Source organism: Aspergillus puulaauensis, chromosome 4, assembly GCF_016861865.1.
Source record: "Aspergillus puulaauensis MK2 DNA, chromosome 4, nearly complete sequence".
Classification (NCBI taxonomy): Eukaryota; Fungi; Ascomycota; class Eurotiomycetes; order Eurotiales; family Aspergillaceae; genus Aspergillus; species Aspergillus puulaauensis.
The window spans coordinates 1,422,055-1,440,078 of record NC_054860.1 but is presented as its reverse complement, the minus strand read 5'-3'; the positions used below and the strand labels follow the sequence as shown (position 1 = coordinate 1,440,078).

Genomic DNA, 18,024 nt, shown 5'->3' with positions numbered 1-18,024 from the left:
CTACTTCCATCGCTGTCTATCCCAGTCAGACGGCCTCGTCTCATCGTAAGTCTGACCGCCGTGGTTATGGATGACCACCGGGGGTTGTGATTTCCGGGGGCCGGCATTATTAGACCCTGTAGAATGCAGACCAGCGTGTTAGTGACCTCCGGGACTGGTGAGATTCGCGATCTAGACATGCATGCATACCTCGCAGGTTGGGGACGACCACCACCTGGTCACCGCTGGAGCTGCTGCCACTGCTGGACAGCGTGGAATTTGACTCGTTGACTTTGTGCGGCATGTTGAATTGATGAAAGGATTGATGACAGATGAGGGATATGGATGTTGAATCGATCGATATCGTGGGGAAGGGAGATTTAATAGTAGCTGAAAGAACCCCCCGGTATATATATAGAAGGTTGACAGGTCGTGGCGGAGCAAGGCACAATGGCTGGCGCTGATACGCAGAAGGCTCAACGACAAAGAATCTGAAGGTGAAACGATGTGGTTTTGAAGAAGAGAGATGATGACTTTGGTAGATGTGTTTGATGATAGTATGGAGACAGACGGATGGGAGAGAGAGGCCTTTTTGTATGCTCTCTGGAAGCAAGGACGAAGCTGCACCAAAGAGGAATAGATTCCAGACGAAGCAGCAGGCTAATCGCGTGAATCAATAATAAGGATTCAAACCAGATACGGGAATGGAGCAGCAAACTAAATTAGCAGCAGGCCAGCAGCTGCGCCTGAGATCAGTCATCTTACTGAGTATACCTTAGTGTATACACTGTACCAGATCCGGCTGGCTGGATGACCCCGGACGGAGTCTCTGCATCGCAGCATTTCACGAACGCCATTGCAGAATGAGGAAAGGCGCCTTACGTAGCGCCATCCAGGGGCGCGATATTCAGGGAGCCCTTCCCAGCCGAAATAAGACGAGGCGGCAAACCGGATGTCCCGTTCGCCATTTTCTGGTCTGGAATTTGGTCTCTAGATCGTGAATTCGCGATCTTGTCCCAGGCTCCCTTTGGCTTTGAGACTGGCCCTCGCCACTGTGGCAATTAGGACGAGGTGAGGCTGATTCTGTCTTCGTCACTTGTTAAGTTGTTACTTGTCTACTCACAAGTTGTCTACACGGTGTAGATACGGTACAGCTGTTGATGGGAGTAAGATTAGGACAACTCCCCCTATTGTATTTAACATGCCCATACCACTTCCCCTGTCTCCCATTGGTCAATTACCGTACCAATACCCGTACCCAACAACCCGTAACAAAAAGGTCACTTGATCAGTCACCTCCTTCCTATTTATAAAGAACTTGGGCCCATTCCCAAAATAGCCTAAACCGCTAACTCCTGATGACTAAGACAGTCACGACTCTAACCACTTCAGGCCATGTCAACAATGACCCGACCTATGAGAGCCCAGATGCTCCAGACTAGACCAAATGGATCACTCGGGTGCGTGGTGCCATCCAGATCAGTCAACGAGGCTAGAAAGGTCGACTCTCGGGCAAATTAGGCAGAGAAAAGGCAAGAAGGCTTGCAATTCCGCCTCGTTGCTGCTCTGTGCCACGGAAGGACTCGGAACGAGGACAACTCAGTCAATTGCGGAGCTACCAACTCCAGCTAAGTAAGGTACGTACCTGACGGAGCATGTCCACTGTCCAGCCTCCTTGAGTCTCTAGCGAGTTCGAGAATACACTGTAGGGACGAGGGATTATTCGGTGTGGTCTAGTCTACGATGTCCAGTAGTATCCGCATGAGGCTTTGATTGGAATGATATTCATTCGTCTTCGACCGCGTTTGGACTGTAACTATACAGGACTATTAGCGTTCCACTCTCTCCGCCCCAATCTTATGCTAGCTTTCAATGTAGATCACTATTCCGTTCGATTCGGCTTGTAGACCGCAGACTCGGGCGTACCACTGCTTTACTCCGTACAATGGGCAGTCTCGAATTCTGCATCTGGCTCGATCCTCTCATTCCTGTCACCGACCTCTTCTGCTGCCTGGAGTAGTCCGTAGTCCGTACTGTGGTTCTCTCCATGGTGTGGTTCGCGTCTCACTCTCACCGCTTCAGCCTTGGCTGAATTCAGCAATGCACGGACTCAGCGTGGAGAACTCCATACGTACGTGGATGGCCGGGTATGCAGGTTAGCCGGTGGCAATCATTGATTCTAGATCTCTAGTCTCCACATCTAGACTGAATTGTCAAGGGGGAAGCTCTTGTTTTGTTTCAGGGACACCCGTCCCAGTAGATGCGGTAGATTGCGGACTGATGAGCGAGAACAAACCTGAGCGGTGAGGTGAGAAGGCTGGCTGGCTGACATCGAGACCACATGAAACTGACTGAGGTCATACTGTCGGACTGTAAGTGCTAACTACAGAGCGAGGAAGTCGGGCTTGATGATTCGTCATTATCGTTGAGTTGTCTGTATACCTAAACGGCATCATGGTGCATACATCCAGTATTATTGACCAGCCTTCTTGCGGTGATCGCCGTTCGCCTGTGGCCTCGTCGGCTCTGTTGACTTGTCCGTATCTTCATGGTTGCGCTGCGTCATAGTTTGACTCTGTGCGACCACAGTCGACAAGAGGCCGCTGCTGCCCAATCGCCCAAGTCAACTTCGGGCTTCACGCCTATCCCCCTTACCATAGCTCACTTGTTCTCACTTCTCCCTCTTCATCCGTTCCTCCCATCCGTTCATACTGCGTCGAATTCCTAATGTTCTCCTCGCTGTCTGCCCTCCTGACTGCATCATTGACATCGTTGTTGTGTGGTACGTGGTCGCTGGCCGCATAGCCCCTGCTGTCCCAACACAGTTTCTCGCCTCGCTCGTCGCAGACTCCTTGCGACTATCGTTCCCGTCGATGACCTCAGTGTTCACCTGACTGCTGCGTGAATCTGCCTTGTCCGCGGGTTTCGAAGGAGCAGCCAACCATGTGTAGCGGTTCGGGTCAGAAGGTTCAAGAGCCGGACGAGGCGGGCGGAAATGTTGCGTTGGAGGGCGGTGGCCGATGTACTGCGCAGGGATGGTGTTTCCCGGACGTGCGTCGATCGAGGATACGTTTCTATTGGGATAAGCTGTGGTAGCAAGCCGGCCCTGAGAAGCCTGCGACGGCTGCGACGGCCGGACACGCCCTGCGCCCGACTCGTTTTGTTCTGTAGGCTGGGACTTTGGCTGACCGAAGAAGGATGAAATGCTTTTCTGTGAGGCGGGCGCTCGGTTGCTGAAAGTTCCAATTACCGGCTTCGGTTTGCTCTTGCGCTCTACCTCTGCCGGTTGTTCCTGTTCCGACTTCATGGCAGTGCTAGCTATGTACTCGCGAGCGGTTGAAAAGCCCGCCGACATGGTAGTAGGTGCCATAAAGCTCGAGCTGTTCATGGTATATGTCGAGGACATGCTCGTGATTGTCGTGCTTGCCGAGTACTGCCCGTTGTCGTACCGCCGTCGTTTGCTAGGGGGTTCATCGTCAGTCGCCCGAGTGCCATCCCACCGAATGACTGTGTTGGGCGACTCCTGTCCATCCTCGGTCCATTGATCATCGTATACAGAAGGAAGTGATCCAATTCCCTCAACCATGGTATCGATCGACGGACGTTCTCGACGCAGTATGTCTGCAATGCCATAAACAACCTTCTCTTCTAGTTTCGGCCCAACCGTGCGAAGCCAGCCGGTGATTAATTCTTGTGGCAGAAACGACGTCACGCTGGTTTCCGTACCATCTCGGGCCTGCCGAAGCGGATAACTTAGGTATAACAGCGCCTGTGCTCTAGTCATGGCAACATAAAGCAGTCTCCTCTCCTCATCGGAATCTTCTGCGCGGGAATGTGGTATAATCCCTTCGTACGCCGCTGGAACGAACACGACAGGCCATTCTAGTCCTTTGGCCGCATGAATGGTCGAAATGGTGACCTTTTCTTCCTGTGCCTCGTCCTCTCCCTGGGCACCTTCTTGTGGAAGAACCTCGGTTGATAATGCCACATTTGCTAGGAATTGGGACAATGCCTCCTCACCAGGGGGCGCTTGCTCCTGAGAAAGGCCCTCAATCTCAGGAAGACTCTCATCTCGCTCCTCTTCGTCTTCAGACCCAGCAGTGTCGTCTGCCTGAGTTAGAAGTTCCTCCACGTTGGCCCACCTATTTTCATCATTCGCCCCATACGTTGCAGTAAGAAATTCGCGGAACGAGAGCTTCTTCATCACAATCTCCAACATCTTTCGAGGGGCAGATCGGTCAGAACACTGGTTGAGCTTCTCCCTAGAGTATTCAATTAGCCCAACCAAAGTGCTTAGTCCTTGGCTGGCGGGTTTCAACAAAGTCTTTTCGGTCGACCTGCGACCTTGTGCTACATCCTTGATATAGACCCACAGGGATTTATCGGCTTTCTGAGCGCTGCTCAATAGCATTTTGACGGTCTCCTCGCCAATTTTTCTCGAAGGAACGTTGATGATGCGTAGAAGTGCTTCCGTGTTATCGGGATGGCTGATCACTCGCAGGTAATCTAAAAGCAGCTTGATTTCAACCCGATCAAAGAACCTCTGTCCTCCGACCATCCGATAAGGGACACCATGTTTTCCCATGGCAGATTCAATTTGTCGCGATAGCGAAGCCGATCTAAGTAGGATGACAAAATCGGAGTAGTTTAATAGCTTTCCCGTCAAACCCACGCATCTCTTAATCTCCAGTACAATCCATTGAGCCTCTGCATCGGCAGACGGTAGTTTGCGTAGCACCGGTAGCGTGCCAAAATTGTGCGTTGGCTGTAACTTTTTCGCCGGCCGTGATGAGTCTTGCTCAATGACATCCTGAGCAGACTTAAGGATAGAAGCCGAGGATCGATAATTGTCCTCCAAAAGCACAATCTCAGTGTTTCTGTATAATCGCTGCATCCGCGTTAGGTTCTTGATCTCCGCAGAACGAAACCCGTAGATACTCTGGTCCGGATCTCCAACGACTGTGATGCGCCTATTCCGAGACGCAAGAAGGTTCATCAGTTCGTATTGAATTTGATTTGTATCTTGAAACTCATCCACCAAAACCACCTGAACGTTGGATACACACTCCGGGTGCCGCCTAAGCAACTCTGCGCATCGTAGCAGCAGATCATCGTAGTCAAGTAGGTTTGATGTGGCTAGCTCATTCTCGTACTCCCGATATACTTGAACAAACTCGCGATGTTCTAGGAACTTGCTCTCCTTATTGTATTTAGTCGCGACCTCGTCCGGAGAAATGTTGTGTGCTTTTTGGTGGGATATTCGGGATCTCGCGGTGTTGGGTTGAATTCCGAGCTGCAGTCGCTTCACGATTCTCTGTGGGTAAAAACGTGTAAGCAACACACCACAAACCCATACACAGTCAAAAACACGAATACTAACCCGTATAATCGCCAAAGAATCCGACGAGTCCGCAATCCCAAACCCTTTTCGTAGCCCGATCAGATGTCCGTATACAACCAAGTATCGCCGGCAGATCGAATGGAACGTTCCCAGGATCAGCTTCGATTGCACTTGGTCACCCACCAGTTTGGCCAGCCGCTCTCGCATCTCTCGACTGGCCTTTATGGTAAATGTGCAGCAAATGACATCTTGCGGACGGTATCCATCGTGCCCGAGTAGATAGGCGACGCGCGAGGTCAGTGTCTTGGTCTTTCCCGAGCCCGGAGGAGCAAGAACTTGTAGAATTGACGCCGGAGATGTTACGGCGGCTTCCTGGGCAGTATTTAGACCATCTAGAATGGGCCCAAGAGGATCCATGGGGAAAGTCCTGACGCGTCGTGCGCTGTTGACTCCATATTGCTTTCTACTTTCTCTACAAACGCGCCTTATCGCGAGGTCACGTGAGCATCCCTTTTGGGTTGGATCGCTCTTAGGTGAGGGCACCTTAAGGGTAAAGCCATCTTAGTGTGCATATTTATACTAGAATGTTACCCCATACTCAGTCTAGGCTGTCTATGAAAGACTCCTGGGCTAGACCCCTGATGATAATCGCTGATTGATAAGTGGCTCAAGCCTAGACTAGAGATATGAATGCACGGACCATCCGTTGCTATTTTAAATCGTCAATTATCTTCAAGCTCACGAACACCACGATCCTTTCAAAATTAACCCCTTTCGTTGACTCTATCTGCCCCTCATGGGCTGGGTAGGTGTTGCTACGGTCGTTGCGACGACATGCTTCATACTCTATCGACACCCCCCGGCGAGCTGGTTCCCCGAACCAACTGCCGCCGATCCAAGTCGTCCCGAACCCGCCTCCGAAGAGAAAGAAGAGAAAGCTGCTCCCCGCGCTGCACGAGACGAAGAGACTGTTCCCAGCACCACACCCGAATCGCAACCAACAGCACCAAACGATGAACCCACTGAGGAGTCTCAAACGACCCCGAAAGCATTTGCGTCAAGCATCCCGGTCTTAGACGTCCCCTCCTTCCAACTCAGCGACGACGAAACAAATAATAAGAGCCCCGCCACCCAGAAAGCGCAGCAAGATACAACGCCCCAAATAGCGATTCCAACATTAGAACCTCCGTCAATAACACCATCCACGCCCTCAAATGTCATGGCCGAACCTAACCCGAACCCCAGCCCTTCAGCACAGCCGCCCGTCGCAAAAGACGCCTCCTTAATGCCCCCTCCCCCTCCTCCCTCAAGGCTACAACCACCAACACTACAAAAACAACACCGGCCACAGCCGAAAAACACCCTCTCTCCACCCGCTGGCCGGCTCGCTCCTCCCCGACCAAGCGCCAGACCAAGCGCCAGCAACACTCTCAGCCCACCCCCGTCAGCCGCATCGTCCCTCCGAGTACCACAAGGCAGTCGCCCCGCCTCCAGCATGAACTCTCTATCCCCGACACCCGTGACCCTCAAACCAGCCAAAAAGGCTTCACAGCGCGCAGTTCTCGAACCGGGGTTCTCCCCTCTGGACTGGGCAGCGCTCACCTCGAACCCGAACCACAAGCTACGCGGCGCGAATCTTCCACCAAGCTTAATCAAAGTAACGCCCTCGATGCTCAAGGCTCAGAACGGCCGGAAGGGTTCAGATGCATGGACGTCCTACCAGGGGAAGGTCTACAATATCAGCCCTTATCTCCCCTTCCACCCGGGCGGGAAGGGCGAGCTTCTCAGGGGTGCCGGGAAAGATTCGGGAAAATTATTCCTCGAGGTACACCCGTGGGTAAACTGGGATGCGATTCTGGGGGAGTGCTGTGTGGGTATTCTGGTTTCAGAGAATGAGGCTGTTGAGACGGAGAATCAACTTGATGCGATGGACTGATATCAACGTGATCATAGATGGTGCTTAGATTTATTTGCAGTCCGTACTACGTAATATACGGTGCATGTATATAGAGATAGAAAGGCCACATATTAACGCTATGATACCCATGGAAGGTAAAGATCTTTAATACTATTGCCAGTCTATCAGTCCTGTAAGACCTCGGGGTAGAGAGTGCTATTTGAATGGTTGGCAATCGATATTGGCATTTTACAATAGGAAATTATAATATCGACCCAGAGTTCCATGAACATTCCAGTGCAACGATGAGTTGTGACTTCGGAGCTAGGCTGTAAAAATATACCAGGCATGCGTCTGTGTTCAGATAAATATAACTCACTCCGACGGCATCAGAATGGCGGAAGAACCAATCGAAACAACAAAACAATCAAGATTTATTTATAGGATAACGAGGAGAACAGTCATTAATCAATTAAGTGATTAACTAATAAACATAGGATATCATTTTGAGAAACTATTTGCGTTCCGAAAAGTATGAGGTATATGTAAACAAAAATGCTCCCGACCATCTAGATATAACCCGATATATATACTTAGTCTGACCAGCAGTGGTAGTGAAACCCATTTCCAATGTACTAACGGAACAGGTGGATAAGAAGGAAGAAAAGAAAATCAAGCCCATTTTCCGAGAAGCGCCATCAAAAGGGCACCCAGACACAGAAGACCGAACGCGGAAAGCACGTGCTGGATGGGGGCCTTGCGCATCGATGTGCTGAACATGAATTCGTGGGCCATCAGCTCGACAAGGGCAGTGTAGATCAGGATACCGGCTGAGATCGAATCGAAGACTCCATTGACGACGAGGGTGGTGTAGCCTTCAGGGGGGTAGGTCTTGCGGACACCGAGACCAATGGCAATTGCGATGGGTGTTGAGATTCCGTATCCCATGCCGAGGAGGTACGGGGTCCATCGTCTGGAGCGCGGCCAGGGGATATCAGCTAGTCGGGCGCCGAGACCCAATCCTTCGAATGTTTGATGGAAGACCAGCACGATGTAGAGGGTTGTGAATTCATCACCAGACACTGCCAAGGTCAAACCGATAAAGACCGAGTGAAAGATTATACCGAACTCCAGGATGAAAACGGAGGTCAGCTGAGCCATGTATTCTTCGAGATGAGCAGCCTTCTCGGCCAGCTCAAGGTCGCGATGTTCTCGAGAATGACCAAGGTGATCCTCGCCGGGAAGGCCACCTTTGACATCCGGTGATGCAGGCTGAACGGCCTTGGTTTCACCAGAGTGATCATGGCCATGACCGGCATCGTCATGAACGTGATTTTGGCCGAAACGAGAATATCGCATGACCATTAACTCAACGAAGAACAGAACCACAACCGTCATAAGGATAATTCCTTCCGCCCAGGAGTAATCGGTAATTGGGCCGGTGAGACACTCATTTCGGAGCGCTTCTTCTGCAGGACCCAACAAGTGAATGAACGCTGTGGCAATGATAACTCCAGAACCGAAGAACTTGGCGACGAAAAAGGCCCAGCGTAGGGCTTTTGAATTCCGAAAGCTGCTCGCAAATACGGGGAATAAGGCGCCAAACATGGAACCAACAAGAATCACGAAAATAGACGAGATGCGAACGCCCATGCGGCCATCATACTCGTTGCTTGTGTCACAAGCGGGGGCAGGGCCATCCTCTGCACGCCGAAGCAGATAAGGAATAGGATTCATCGTGTCTTGTGTGGGGAGGGTTGCACAGCGAAAGAGCACCAATCTCGTTTCAGATGCCGCAGAAATAGGACAAGGAAAAAAGGGCCAAGAGGGCCAATTGACTTCTCCTAATGCAGATGGATCTTGTGAGACGTCGGACAGGAATGCAGACCGAATCAAAATCCGCGTGGGAAGACGGCCAAGTCTGCTGCAACGAAGATCTGTATGCTTGGTAGGCTTGGTTTTCTTGGTACTTCTTGGTTTTTTCTTGTCCTGCGAGTCTTATAGGATTTATATCCTGCCCCCACGCAGAGATATCGCGCCTCAAGCGGAAATGTCCGTCAAAAGGTGGTCCCTCGCGACGTGCTCGGAGGTTGCTAGGCCTATCAAGAGTCTTAATTGATCATGCGAGGTGGACAGCAGGACCTAGCGTGAGGACCTTCGTAGTTGGTGGCTTATTTTGACTCGTGGGATGCAACACAATCATTGAGCGCCGAGTAGACAAGACCACTGAGAGAGAAAGGGCCGCGGAGAGCACCTTGGAAGGAACAGCTCACTTTGTTAGCTAGAAGACCTCTAGGGACCCCAGGGGAGCAGATGAATGCGAATTGAAGAGAAGGCGGGGGAGACGAGAGGTTGGCTCATGGTGTGGGAGACGAGATTTGGAATACCAATCGAGGTTACAGTGGACATGAGGACCTTGGAGGACAGACCCGGTGTCTCGACGTCAAAGAGTTTTTGAGGACCTTGGGAGAACGCTGGTGGGGTGTACCTGGAGTGCCATCTTCAATTCTACCCTTGCTGATTGGCTGGTATGGCTGAATAGTCACGTGATTCAAACTGCCATGCAGCAACTTACTAAGGATAATGCACGTCATTAATCACAGCTCCCCGACATCCGGCCGGTCCCGCAGCTGGAACGACATACGCGGTTTGTCTTATAAGCCGTGGGCATGGCTCCAATTCGGCGGTACTTACGCATCAGCAAGTTCTCTGTCCTCGAATGTAGGATTTATTTAGAGGATCCGTCCGACACACGATGGCTGCTCGATAGCCGCGACCCGGTTATGCCGCGCATCTTCGCCTCCATTCGACCCCTAGTCCTTCCGAAGTTGCGAGAAGAGAATGAGAGACTGTTTGCTCGGAAGAAAGGAAAGCCCGTCAAAGATGTGATCGCTGAAGGTGCGGTCCCCGTGCTGAGCTGAGAATGCTCGCTAGAGCCTGGCTAACGTAAACCAGACGATTTCGAAGTTGCACTGTTTCTCAGAGAATCGCGCACTCGGCATTCGCTTTTGACGCGGCACAAGAACTTTGACGAGCCAGAGAACAAATCCAAACGAACTGGATACTTAGAGGGAAAAGGTGGACAGCCAGACACTGGCATTTTGGTTGAGAGTGACAGTGAGTCGGAGTTGAACATCAATGCTATCCCGCAAGCAGGTTCAGAGGAAGAAGATGGCCCATCAGAGGGCAAACGCACAAAACGGAAGAGAGACGAATCTTTGCCAGAATCATCTGAGCACGAGGACAAGAAACTACGCTTCAGAACGAATTATGAGGGCTTCAACATCCACGGCTGGATGCTCTGCTTGCTCGTCACTCGAAAAGGCGACAAGGGCAAGGCCAGGGTAGAGGCAGCAGAACCTAAGCGCCAGGTCTTGATGGAAGAGTGGATATCCACGCAGGCTCAAGGTGACCTCGGCGAAGAATAAAACATGAGAGTAGATACGACTAGCCTTGAGTTTACACAAGATTCAAGCAAAAGCGTAGCAAGAGCCTTGTATGGTTTCAGGCGGCAGTTTTGATGCTACTTTGACGGAAGGGATGATGGTAACAGAGGTATCTGGAGTGCTGGGATGGATTTGAAATTATCCGACGGACTCAACTTCTTCCAGTTCTGAAGCCGATTTCGAGATTTGCAAAACACACTATCTACTGGATGCCTCGGGGTTTTAGTGTGCATGATCCGTTCTGGTGAACATGTCCCGCCCAGTCCATGCATATCGTGTTATCTGAAACTCAACACCGCGCAAGATTCCAAGGTCAGCCCGCGGTTCCAACATCCCGCAGCATCATTGGAAGCAGAAATGGCCCCATGGTGGCGTGGCGGTACTCGATGAGCAATCGCAGGAAATTTCCGAACTTGCCTCTCGGCCACACCGGAGCCGGTGCAATATGGGTCTGGCGCCGTTTGGTGTCGGCTGTTACAACAGCAATTAAGCCGAAACGCTATCACTGAGTCAAGCTGCGACTCGGAAGGAGAGACCCGTTTCCCACTATATTCAACTGGAGAGCATGTCTTCTTTATACGACACCGGGTTTCATCATGTCGATGTACCACTGTACGTGACACTGGCATTGACCTGTAACGATGCCATCGTCTCATAATGTACGATAGTTCGTTACCATCCATTAGGGAACCTCAAATCAAAGCTACCAGAGATCTGCCTAAGCACGTATAACTAGTGTTTGAAATAGCGTGTACTGCCGCGAATCTTGCAACGGAGGAGAAGCAGGACGGCCCAAGCTCGTGGCTTGCCACGTCGCAAACTTGATTGTATGCATGTCATCGTACTATCGACGTTGCATGCTCTCCACACAAGCATGTAATTCCAACTAAATTGCGGAACAAGGTGATCATTGATCAATGCTCAAGCATGAGCTGCTCGAACACGTTTCAGGAATTCCTGAAACGTAGCGTAGCCCAGCATCCCACCGGCAACGTAACCGAATATAATATGGAGGTCCGAACCAGGTTTCGGACTTCGGGTCATCATCTAGCGAGTATCGACTGACGAAGAGATCGGAAACACCGCCACCCTGGAGAAGGCATTGAATTTGATGTATTTTGTATTTCCTACGATAAAGGATCCAGAGGTTTTTCCCAGCCAAGATCGTGAAATGTTTGCTATTCGGAACTTCGGAAGATATCAAGCCCCACCAGCAAATTCAGCCCAGGAAATTTCCCTAGGAAACCGGGTGTCGTTCGGTGCAGGATCAGACAATGATCAAGAACATCGCCACATCCCCCAATTAACTAATTCACCTGCCGTCCTGAGTAAGTTGTCAACCGCCAACCCGCGTGGATCCGATATGATGTTAACTTGCCAACTTTGCCAAGTCGTCAGGCTCATCCTTATTCCCTATCGACACTGCTGCTGATATTATTGGCGCGCTTAGCGAACAATTGGAAATATCTGCAAGATCATTCACCATCCTATCGAAGTGGATAATGTAGAGAACTAGAGATTATTGCGAGCCCGCTTCGCACATTCTGCTTCTCCAACCCCCATAATGGAATATTTTAGCGAATTCGCGAATGGACAAGCGTTCCTTTTAGCTGGGAGTAAAAGTTTTTTTGAAACCCCGGAGTTGACCGTTTGGACCGTCTGAGTTTGGTTTCCAAACGGAATCCAACGGCCCTGCAAGGGTCCGCTTGCTAATGAGCGGTGAACCATGGATACGTTTCGTTTGGAAGGGAACCACGGTTGATCATCATTATTATTCTTAGTAGCTTCCATTTCATCTGATGGAGTGCGCGGAGCCGAAAGGGCTGGGAGCTCCGATCTGAATTGTTTATTGAAGGACTCTTCCATTTCCAATTTCCATCATGGAAGCGCCGAGCGTATTCCCGCCACCGATCGATTTGCCTGAATTCTCCGAATCGCCGTGGCGGATTATCCGCTAATCATTCGCACGGGTTTCCCATAAACTATGGGCGATAATGATGTCTTTAGCTAGGCAGATGACCAAACAATTAGCAACGATAATGATTAATTATCGTCCTGCGAGGCTGCAAGTGCAGGCATTCTGAAAGACGCCAACCGCGCAGGCTGCCAAGCTCCCAAAGGATTTAGGTAGACCCTCCCGAATCAGGGGAAGAATTGCCAAGATCCAGTCGTTGTTCGCCGTGGTCTCCATTTCACCAACGGTGCGGAAAGAACGTCTCCAATTGCGGGTCGCTCATTTCGTTTGAGGACCGCTTCCCTCCACTTGGGCCGTGCCATCGTTACCATATGTGTACTGCTGCTCGCCACAGCGCTCCGATACGGACTCGATGACCTGTCGGGGTCCGAGGAGGCTCCAGGTTGAGGGCCATGTGATTTGTTTCAGTGATGACGCGACACTGTTCATGATTGACTGTTCATCAAACACGGATGGTGGAGAGCTGTTGCCGATTCACAAGATTGCAGTTCATCTTCGCCTGCAATGGTGATCATAATTTTTCCTTGACTTGGAGGTGAAAATGGACCTCGCAATTAAACATACAGGTGCACCTCCACCACGGACATCACGGGTCACGAAGTCGGAAGGGCATCAAATGCTCATTTCATCCGCCAGTGCATCTGCAGATGATCGACTCTGGCCCGTGCGATAGTGAGTGGCTATCGACAGGGAATCGGAGGACTTGCATAAGTCTACAGTAGTGTATGTAGGGAGTCTGGGGATCAATTGGATGGTAAAAAAGCGAGCCTTGAGAGCTGAGACAAGGCAATCACTTTGCAGTCGTAGCAGCCCTTTATCTTCCCGTGCAATAGTACGCATTTACCAAGCAAAGTAAATGCTGAGCCGAGTCTTTGACCGCTCAAGTACTAGGATCGTTCCACCGCTGGGCCGTTTGCCTCGTGGCAGATGCTGACAGCGCTACGGGAAATTTTAAGGCTCCGGGAGGATCTCTCGGACCATCGTGACCAGCAGCGAATCCGACAAAGAAATTCAGACCTGAAGGCTGGCCTATGACTGTGAGGGTAGCTGGCAAATTTGGATCTTCCCGCGAGCGAGATGCCAGGAAATGACAGGTCAACGGCGACACTTCGCCCGGAGTTCGTCGTTGGCTCCTTGACTCAGCTCCCTCGTGCGAGTCGTGTTGCTCCCAAAAAACGGGACGACGGCGATCGGGAGGCTCCCCGCGATTCGAGCAGGAGGTTTGGTGACATCAAGATTAAGAAAGCGCAATTGAACACCCTGGTCAAATTAGCGGTACGAACGGCGCTAGCATGATCACCTGCAAGGACAAGCGATTTCTCGTTGGCCGCTTCATTTGCGCGGAGACAGGCTTTTCCTTGGATCGGAAGCCTTCTGAAACAATTCCGGCACTGTACGGGAAACGCGAGAGGCAATCTTTCCCAGCGCTGTTGGCTGGCAACAATCACGGACACTTCTTTGTGCAACCCTCATGGTCGGTGAAACGACCTGTCAGAATCTCGCGAGATTATTCCCCTGACACAACCCCTGACGGCGGGCTGCAAGGGCGGAGCTCGCCCTTTGTTGAGGCCCTAAGTTGAATGATCAGCGCCAAATATTGCCTCTGTTGGCAAGTTTGATTTGGTTGAAGCTTCAGATTCTGGAGGATGAGAACTTGTGGTGGCTTGGGAAATGTCCCGGCATTCTGGCAGAGTTGGCTCAAGGCTAAGACGCCTGAGATCTCCGCTTTCTGAATCCTCCATCCTGATGATTCATAGTTTTGGGTCCGACGCTCATGCAGTCAGCGCCATTCGGGCCCGACATTGGCTGGATCCGCCTCGAAGCCCGCTCGCCTTCTTTGTCTCCTTCCTCATCCTTGTCCCTCGCAAGATCGACGAACCAGCACGTGTCGGCAAGAATGCACAACCTGAATCATAAAGACCTGTGCCGCCTGTCCAGCTGATATCCGCTCAGCCGGGATCCCAGTCAGAGTCGTAAGTTAGGTCGAAAAGCCGTAAAAGAATGATTACGAGGTGACGGCAGCGACCGTTGCTTGCTCGGCCCACCGCTACGGCTCCTTTGGTGCAAACCAGGCAGAAGCTGAAAGAACCACGCAGAGAAAGAGGCAGGTCATCAGTCATCACCAGGTCCGGTGGGCCGTGGGCACCCCCTGATCGCTCTGATTTGCCCTGTGGGCTCTGTTTTGGATATGCGATAGCCTCCTTCTGCCTTCAGGACCTCGGGAAATGATCAGTGGGACGCGAAAAAGGGGGAGGCAAAAAATGCGGCCCTCCCTCGGCGGTGAAGCGGAAGAAGCACGAAGAAGGACGGGAAGAAGTTCTCGAAAAGTTCCCTGGGATTGCCGTTTGGGGACAGGCCATATGGCAGCCCACCGGCCCCAGGACGAGCACGACGCTAGTGTAAGAGAGTCAGAGACTGACGTCGTTCGTCTCCCTCCGTTCGGTTTGCAGTGGAGCCCGCCTGCTGGAACTCGACAGGGATGCCCTTAATAATAAGTCTCACTATTATTGTCCGCTGTGCTCTAAGTTATTTTCTTTTTTGGATTTGATTTGACTCTGGGGCTTCCCGTTCGGTTTTATTTTATTTTATTTTATTTATTTTATTTTCTGGGAATTTTTCTCGAAAAAATAAATAAATTCGTTGGGCTTGGATCAGAGAGCACAATATATTAAGCGCAGACGGCCTTGCTCTTGAGATTTCTTTCTTCAACTCAAGACTCAACACAACCCAACTTCACGTCCACTCGCCTACCTACATCCGCGAATAAATCAACACTGCCTGACCGTCCTACGACACCACAGTATCCCTCATACTACCAACCACCACCAAACAATCCAATCCACCATGCCTTCCGTCGGAGCTTCATCTCAATTCCCTCCATGTCCTGGACCTCCCCCCAAGGGCCCTCTGCCTCCTCTTCCCAAGTAAGCCGCTGCTCTGGCTTTCTTGACGAACTTGACGACAAAGCGACTCGACCGATTCCATCATGCGACGTTTCCAGCGTGGAACGATCTCGGGTGAACCTGCTAGACTTCCGTTGCGCCGGGGACACCAATGGAAATCATGACACTACTATCGGAACTAGACCACGGCCTTTCTAATCTCCTTTACTACCACTACCACTACTACCACCGCTTCGCCATTTTCTCTATCTACGCCTTCCATCGGCGACTCGCTTTGTAATTTCGACCAGCATAGACCAGCTCGATCTCAAGCAACGACATTTGTGATTCCTGGCGCATAATCTTTCTACCTTTCTTTCGCTTCTCGGCTTCACCTTCCGGTTTTCTCCTTTACATTATCTTCGATTTGTCTCTCATTCCTCTATCAATGGAGCAAGCGCGGGCGCACTGCACCAATTCTGCAATGGCGCTCTCAGATTACGACATGCAATCCTAACTGTCGGTACACGCGGGTATTCGATCTTCGCCTCGGGTGCAGGGGCCTTGTTTGACGATAACATATCAAGCCATCACCCCACCCAACAACGGCGCATCTCCTTGGCTGTGCGCAACAGCCCTGTCAGCAATCGACCCCGCAAGCAGTATGACAGCATCATGACACAGCCGCACGCCGTTTCGTTGTTACATGTTGTTGTCAGGATCCGATCTTGCTCACTGATTCGGCGGACCCGGTTTCCTGGCATCGCCCCGATCGTCTCCAAGTCGCAACAACTTCATGTCAAAGCGCAGCCTGCCGTCCCTTGACTCATTCTTTTTTCGGATGAATTATTTGACGTTGGCTTGAGAGTGCCTGGCATTTCCTTTCTTTTTCTTTCTCTCTTTTTTTTCTTCTTAAATCATCCGCGATCGTTTTCTACATGATTGAAGCAACGGCATGTACAATAGAGTTAATATACCCCAATAGCATAGTACCGCGCAGCATCTGGACTTTAATTCTGATAACCTTTTGAACAAGACTTAACTTCCACTCCTACCTTGTAAACAACTCTGTAGAACTGACACCCATACCTTCAACCAGGGGATTTACCCTGAGTCTGACAATATACTGACACCAAATTGTGCAACGATGAGCTCTCAAACCCAGCTAGCCAAGCGCGATTTTCCCTTCTCGGCTCTCACACTGGACAAGGATAATCTACAAGGATCGTGGTTTGACCGTTTGACACCGGTGCAATGCGCAGACTTCCTACTAGTAAGTACCTAGCGTCTGCGATTTCTTGTTTTAGCGCATTCTCAGCTCCTCAGCCAGCTCCTCAGCCCCAGAGTGGGCGGTGCCTGACGATAACTGGCGTTGCTGGATGCTGATTGCTGACAGGATCAGACTACGTACGAAGCTGACGGGAGTCTTGAAGTCATCGACTCATTTTAGTCTTGAGTCTACTTATCTGCTCCAACGGTGGAATCCGTATCTTGGTCCAGGTCAAGTAATTTTAATTCTTTTTTTTTTTATTTTTTTTTTTTAATAAATAATAATAATGTGAGTGGGTTTCACATTCAGGTCCCGTCCACAGTCCGGCCATCCTTACGGTTAAATGTTCCATGCCAACGAGATGCACAAATTCGATAGTTCGGAATTCGCTTCCCCGCCTCATTCGCTGTGACCCCCTCCGCTGCAAGAAATAGTACATGACTACACGCAGGACGAAGAGGGGCCAAAAGCAGTTATTCACATTTCATAGGCGAGGGGGATAAGATCCTAATCACAATCAAACAAAGTAATTTCATCTCAAATCAGGCTGCGCGGACTGCTTCCTGTTTGGCTTGTTCTTGCAGCTGGCTGGTGGAGCACCTCTTGCTGTACGTAATTTGACGATAACCGCGTGCAGATGTACGACATCCATGATGCCACTTGAGGTTTCGGCTTGGGAGTGGTGACTGGTGAGTAACAGATACCTCGGGCTCGGCGGGTTATAGGCTGCTAGTGGTTGTACTATAGCTCGGAGTGCATGGGTTTAAGAGGCTACTACAGGTGCTATGACAATTTTTGTTGCAACTTGTACCCCGTGCTTTTCGCATCCAGGCCCACATTGCCGACACAAATCATGACGATGATAATCAACCCCAGGTATACTAGTACGTAGTAGTGCTAGTCATGTCAAGATGACGATGGAGATAGTAAATAGTGGCCGTGCTCTTGGTGGTTAAACCGCGCCAGCCATGGCCAAGTTCACTACTCCGTACGGTCGGTGGACCTTCCGCTTTATGAGGCCATCCAGTGGTTTCTACAAATCAATAATACGAGGAATTCAGGGCCAGGCGCCTTTCGCCCGGGCTTCGGCGCCATAATCTTCTGCAAATAAGGTTCGCAACGGAGTCCGATCGCAGGTCAACTGACCGCGCATGGACGAGCGATTTGCCTGTGCCACAAGGTCCAAGGTTTCACCTTCTTCACGCGCTGGAACTCTTGTCATGCCATGTGCCTG

General features: G+C 50.9%; 6 protein-coding genes across 6 annotated transcripts; 2 read left to right on the top strand and 4 right to left on the bottom strand.

Annotated features, from left to right (window-relative positions):
* On the bottom strand, positions 1-283 carry APUU_40601S (uncharacterized protein; the record flags this gene model as incomplete). Its single annotated transcript, XM_041703690.1, has 2 exons — positions 1-116; positions 190-283. 2 exons carry the CDS (start codon positions 281-283, stop codon positions 1-3), a joined length of 210 nt encoding a protein of 69 aa, XP_041556351.1.
* Positions 284-2,650: 2,367 nt separating this feature from the next.
* On the bottom strand, positions 2,651-5,737 carry APUU_40600S (ATP-dependent helicase; the record flags this gene model as incomplete). The annotated part of the gene is made up of 2 exons (XM_041703689.1): positions 2,651-5,293; positions 5,360-5,737. 2 exons carry the CDS (start codon positions 5,735-5,737, stop codon positions 2,651-2,653), a joined length of 3,021 nt encoding a protein of 1,006 aa, XP_041556350.1.
* A 379-nt stretch (positions 5,738-6,116) lies between these two features.
* On the top strand, positions 6,117-7,256 carry APUU_40599A (uncharacterized protein; the record flags this gene model as incomplete). Its single annotated transcript, XM_041703688.1, has 1 exon — positions 6,117-7,256. The coding sequence occupies one exon, from the start codon at positions 6,117-6,119 to the stop codon at positions 7,254-7,256; it is 1,140 nt and encodes a 379-aa protein (XP_041556349.1).
* Positions 7,257-7,889: 633 nt separating this feature from the next.
* Positions 7,890-8,954, bottom strand: zrfB (low-affinity Zn(2+) transporter ZRT2; the record flags this gene model as incomplete). Its single annotated transcript, XM_041703687.1, has 1 exon — positions 7,890-8,954. One exon carries the CDS (start codon positions 8,952-8,954, stop codon positions 7,890-7,892), a length of 1,065 nt encoding a protein of 354 aa, XP_041556348.1.
* Positions 8,955-9,886: 932 nt separating this feature from the next.
* APUU_40597A (uncharacterized protein) lies at positions 9,887-10,645 on the top strand (the record flags this gene model as incomplete). The annotated part of the gene is made up of 2 exons (XM_041703686.1): positions 9,887-10,115; positions 10,173-10,645. The coding sequence occupies 2 exons, from the start codon at positions 9,887-9,889 to the stop codon at positions 10,643-10,645; spliced, it is 702 nt and encodes a 233-aa protein (XP_041556347.1).
* A 1,530-nt stretch (positions 10,646-12,175) lies between these two features.
* Positions 12,176-12,529, bottom strand: APUU_40596S (uncharacterized protein; the record flags this gene model as incomplete). Its single annotated transcript, XM_041703685.1, has 1 exon — positions 12,176-12,529. The coding sequence occupies one exon, from the start codon at positions 12,527-12,529 to the stop codon at positions 12,176-12,178; it is 354 nt and encodes a 117-aa protein (XP_041556346.1).
* Positions 12,530-18,024: the final 5,495 nt, after the last annotated feature.